The sequence below is a fragment of the Notamacropus eugenii genome, chromosome 5 (genome assembly GCF_028372415.1).
Source record: "Notamacropus eugenii isolate mMacEug1 chromosome 5, mMacEug1.pri_v2, whole genome shotgun sequence".
Taxonomy (NCBI): Eukaryota; Metazoa; Chordata; class Mammalia; order Diprotodontia; family Macropodidae; genus Notamacropus; species Notamacropus eugenii.
The window spans coordinates 95,915,017-95,920,608 of record NC_092876.1 but is presented as its reverse complement, the minus strand read 5'-3'; the positions used below and the strand labels follow the sequence as shown (position 1 = coordinate 95,920,608).

The following is a 5,592-nucleotide window of genomic DNA, read 5'->3' as shown; positions in this document are numbered from 1 at the left end:
CCTTGGAACTCAAAAAGCTATTGATTGTCAAAGTAAGTGATGGAGTAGTATTATGAAGCTCTAATATGTGCCCTCCCCTTATCTTAGAGAGCAACTATCAGAAAAAGGCTGGAAATAATACAAGAATATATGATACGGATGATTTTTGGGTCCCTATGCTCCTAGGGGTGCACCTAGTTTTTCCTTGGGGTATTAGGGTATTATGAAGGAAGCTCTCTTTGTGGGGGTAGGGATGGGTTTTTTTCAGAAGGGGCCTGAGGTCCTGCTCTCTGGAATATCTTGACCAGGTGTTGCCGGATCTCCTTGGTTCTGGCCCCGTAGATAACAGGGTTGACAAGGCAGGGGAGTAGTAAGTAGAAGGCACTGAGCAGGTTATGCACATCCTGGGAGGCAGTGCGGGCTGCACGATAGACGATGGAAGAAGAAAGTGTAGAGGTATAGACAGTGAAAATGACCAGCAGATGGGAGCCACACGTGTTCAGGGCCTTGGAGCGGGCCCCACCAGAGGAGATCCGGAAGGCAGCATGGATGATGCGTGTGTAGGAAATGCCCAAGAGCAACATGTCAAGGACCCGGTTGAAGACTCGGACTGTAAGCCCCACTGTCTTGTTGAGTGAGATGTCCCCACAGGACAGCTTCATTAGAGCCATGTGTTCACAGGTGAAGTGACGGATGATGTTGGAGCGGCAGAAGTGTACCCTTGAGGCCAGTACCACCACAGGGGCAACAATGAGTGTGCTTCTCATTGCCGCCAAGCCCACTAAACCTGTCAACAGCTGCCCCGTCACAATTTCTGGGTAGCGCAGTGGATAGCAGATGGCAATGTAGCGGTCTAGCGCCATAACCAGGAGGATATTGCAGTCAAAGACAATAAGGAAGTAGATAGAGAACATCTGGATGAGACAGCAGGAAAGAGAAATGTGGTAGTAGAGGGTAGAGAAACTAAAGAGCATGGCAGGCACAACAGCAGTAGCAGCACAGAGATTGACTGTCAGAAGTAGGGCAATGAGAGCATACATGGGTTGATGTAGGCTTCTTTGGGCCACCACAGTATAGATGACCAGGACGTTGGCTGAGAGGATCACCACGTATATGCAGGAGAATGGAAGGATCAGGAGGGACCGGGCCTCCTGAAGCCCTGGGAAGCCTACTAAGAAAAAGTCAATGTAGGAGACATTGTGGGTCTCATTCCACCCTGACATCCTTGATGGGATCAGTATTAGGGCTCGAGGGGTGGTGGTGGGAGGAGACAGTGTCCTTGGGTCCAGTTATCTTTGGACCCAGGATCAGTCTCACTGGGCTGGATGGAGGCCCTTGTCCTTCATGAGTCTTAGATGTTCCTGGAGGGAGAATATAAGAAAAAGTAACATCAGACTCAATTTAATGAAATATTCCTGAGAAATGGGAGCTTGTTTTCTTCCCTACCCTTCATAGATGTCTCCCAAATGAAGATGATTGATGGGAAAAAGAAGTTTGGGAATATTTATTTATCCATCTTCATCAGAGACTTTCCCATTGAATCTTGCTCCTGGCTTTATCTTTTAATTTTTTGAAATAAATTTTTGGTGATCTTTTGTTTTTATATCACTTAAATTTTCCCCGTAATTCTCCCCTTCCCTCCCAGGCAGCTGTCCCCTTGAAAAAGAATATTTTAAAAGAACAAAAATAATCAGCAAAATATCAATATTTTGCTTTTCTAATTTTACTCCTAGAAGCCCTTGCTTCTCTATTTTTTTCTGTGATGAGATCCTTTCTTGCTGGTATCAACTCTTTTTTGATCAATCAATGTAATCTCATAAAAATATTTATAAATGCCTACACACTGATGCCCTAGGATCACTCAATGGGAATCGGAGGGATCAATCAATGATTGGTGAATTCCTACCAGGAATTTCTAAGTTATGATAAGGCCCAGGTGTGATTCTCACTCTCCACTACTGCTTCATCCTTTGTCCTGTCCCACCTCTACAGCATTGACCTTTAGGGATGATAATCAACCTGAACTCATTTCTCAGTGATTAGCATGTTCTCACCTCATCATACTCTTGTTCTACCAATGTTTCTGAGACCCCAAAGTCATTGTACAAACCCTATTCCCCATCTCTCAACTGCCTGCCTCCTTTATTCCCATTCCTTTCAACCCAACCTCACAAGGTTCCATTTGAGATCTACCCTCCCCTTCCACTGTGCTCTCTGGAATGTCTGCTTCTTAGCTAACAAACTTGTTTTCATCTTAAACCTTTTCCTTACTCATTCCTTATATCTTGCATTCACTAAGACCTGGCTTCTTCCTGATGACGGCTTCCTGGGCCACCTTTTCCAACACCAGTCACACTTTCACTCATACATGCCAACTCATTGGGTGTAGAGGTAAAATTGAAACACTCCTTGCTTCCAGTGGCCACTTTCAGACTCTCCTTGTATCTGTACCGCTATTATTTAGTAGCCTCTCTTCCTTTGAGCTTCATTCAATTAGTTTATCACCCAGCGAAGATGCTGGTAGCTATTGTCTACCAATCTACTTTCCTCAATAAGTTCAGTGCCTATGGGGCTCATGTTCTTTTTCTCCTCCTCAAATCTTACTCCCATACTAGGAAACTTCAACATATATACTGACATTTTTTCAAAACCTAAACTTCTCATTTCTTCAATTTATCTATTTTCAGTAACCTACTCCTCCATTCTATCTCAGCTCCACACAGAGGTAGCCATCTCTTTTATGGATCCATCACTTTTATGTTTATGGACTCTAAAATTCTCTTACCTCATCACAATCTTTTCTCATTCCATCTTTCTCTCTACCTTACAACCCCAACCCTGTTCTTTATCCTCTTCATAATCTCCAATTCCTAAATTCCTCAGCCACCACATTTCCACTAGCTACACTAGGAGTGGGGAACCTGTGACCTAGAGACCACATCTAGCCATCTAGGTCTTCAAGTGCTATCTTATGACTGAATCCAAACTTCACACAACAGATCCCCTTAATAAAAGGATTTGTTCTGTAAAACTTAAGCACAAGTTTCTCACCCCAATACAGCTTTCCCAGTCTTGACCCTTTAGTGAACCAGTTCAATTCTACAATGTGTTCTTGATTCCCTTTCCCCTTTATCTGATTGCCAATCTTACTCTGCTAAACCCTAGTCTAGGATTAGTCCTACTATCTGTTTCCAGTTCACATGCTATTAAGTAAAGGTGACTGGGATTACTGAAATTTACTTCCTTACTAAAATCTAAAGTAGGTCTTCTTCACACTGGCAAGTTAATTCTTTGACATCTCCCGGAACTATTTACTTTTCCATTCACCATAACAACATTTTCAAACCCTTTAAAAACTTTTCTTCAAATTGCCTCTTTCCCCACCCTCTCAGCTGAGAACCATGTCTCATATTTCACTGAAAAATCTGAGGCAATTTGCCAAGAGCTCTCTTTTATTGTATCCACCTCCTATCACATCACTCAGATGGCTTCCCCCTACTTTCACCTTTGACTCACATGAAGTGGCTCTTTCTGTCAAGGCAAACTCTCTCTTTGTGCACAAGTGATCACATCCCATCCTATCTTTTCCAGTAGATTTCCCCCTCTTTCATCTCTAATTGTTCATTAACCTATAAGCTCTTCTTGTCCACTGGATGCTTCCCTGTTGCCTACAAACACATTCACATCTTCCTTATCCTTGAGAACCCCTCACTTGTTCTGTCATCCCTTCGAGACATCATCCTATATCTTTCCTTCCTTTTGAAGGAAACTCCTTGAGACAACCATTTATAATCAGTGTCTCCACATCTTTTCCTCTCTCTCTCTTAACTCTCTGCAATCTAACTTTGGATCTCACCATTCAACTCAAACCACTCTCTGTAAAGTTAGCAATGATCTCCTAATTGTCTGATCTAATGGCCTTTTCTCAGTTCTCATACTCTCTGTAGCCTTTGACATGTTCAGTCATCTTTTTCTGAATCTTCTCTTACCAGTCTGACTGCTGTTTCTCAATCTCCCTTTCTATATATTCAACAAGGTTGTGGTCAACAGCTATGAGTGTTCCCCAAGGCTTTGCCCTGGGCCTTTTTTTCTTTTTCCTTTATACTCTTTCATTTGGTGATCTTTGTAATTCCCATAGATTCCATTATTATATCTGAGCAGATGATTCACTGATCTATTTATCTAGCCCTTAACTCTCTCCTGATCTCCAGTCTCTCAATTCCAATTACCTATTGGACATCTTAAACTGGTTGTCCCATAGACATCTTAAACTCAACATGTCCAAAACAGAATTCGTTATCTTTTCCCTCAAATCCTCCACACCTCTGAGCTGAAGAAGACACCAACATCTTCCCAGCCAGCCAGACTTATAACCTATAGGTTATCCTTTACTCTCTCTCTCTCTCTCTCTCTCTCTCTCTCTCTCTCTCTCTCTCTCACCACCCATAGCCAATCAGTTGCCAAGTCCTGTCAATTCTACCTTCAAAATATTTCTTGTATGTGCCTGCTTTTCACCTCTGACGTTGCCACCACCCTGGTGCAGACCTTTATCACCTCATACTTAGACTATTTCCAATAGCCTTTTGGTTGGTCTCCCTATCTTATATCTCTCTCCACTCTGGTCCATCCTCAATTCAGCAGTCAAAGTGACCTTTCTAAAACATAGATCTTACTCGGTCACTCCCTTACTCAGTAAACTCCAGTGACACTTTATCAAATTTGAGATCAAATAGAAAGTATCTGTTTGGCTTTTAAAGCCATTTGTAACCTGGCCCTTTCTGGTAACTATGTGGTATAGTGGATAGAGAACTAGATCTTGAAGGAAATCCTAAGTTCAAATCCATCCTCAGAAATTTACGCGTTGTATGATCCTAGACAAATTACTTAACCTCCATTTGCCTCAGTTTCTTCATCTGGAAAATGGAGACAATTTTATAATAACACCTTCTTCCCAGGATTGTTGTGAAGTTAAAGTGAGATAATATTCGTAAAGTGCTTTGCAAACCTTAAAATTTTATATAAATATTAGTTATTATTATTAACTACTATTGCTATTGTTATTACATTTTGAGACTTCCTACACTTTACTCCCTTCCAGGTACTCCACAATCCAATGATACTGGCCTCCCTGCTGTTTCTCAAACTAGACACTCCATCTCCCAGTTCTGTGCATTTTTACTGGTTGTGCTCCATGCCTGGAATGCTGTCCGTCCTCATCTCTGCCTTCTGGGGTCCCTGGATTCTTCCAAGTCTCAGCTAAAACCTAATCCTCCATAGGAAGCCTTTCCTGATGGCAGTGTCTTTCCTGTGAGAATCCCTCCAACTTCTCTTGTTGGTACAGTTGTTTGCATGTTGTCTCCACAATTAGATTTTGAAATTCTGAACGGCAAGGATTGTCTTTCTTGCCTTCTTTGAACCCCTAGTTCTTTTTTAAAAAAAAATATATTATTTATTTTTCAGTTCTCAACATTCACTTCCACGTGAATTTGAATTCAAAATTTTCTCCCCATCTCTCCCCACTCCCCACTCCAGGACAGCATGTACCCCATCCACCTCTTCCTCCAATCTGTCCTCCCTTCTATTACCCACACTTCTTCCATCCCCCTTCCCCTC

General features: G+C 42.2%; 1 protein-coding gene across 1 annotated transcript; it reads right to left on the bottom strand.

The window, feature by feature from the left end:
• Positions 1–200: 200 nt before the first annotated feature.
• LOC140507639 (olfactory receptor 52K1-like) lies at positions 201–1,202 on the bottom strand. Its single transcript, XM_072615650.1, has one exon. The coding sequence runs from the start codon at positions 1,200–1,202 to the stop codon at positions 201–203; it is 1,002 nt and encodes a 333-aa protein (XP_072471751.1).
• Between the last annotated feature and the right edge of the window lie 4,390 nt (positions 1,203–5,592).

Bases quoted from the DNA above. Each gene is read 5' to 3' on its own strand.
- LOC140507639 (XM_072615650.1), bottom strand. From the start codon at position 1,202: ATGTCAGGGTGGAATGAGACCCACAATGTCTCCTACATTGACTTTTTC.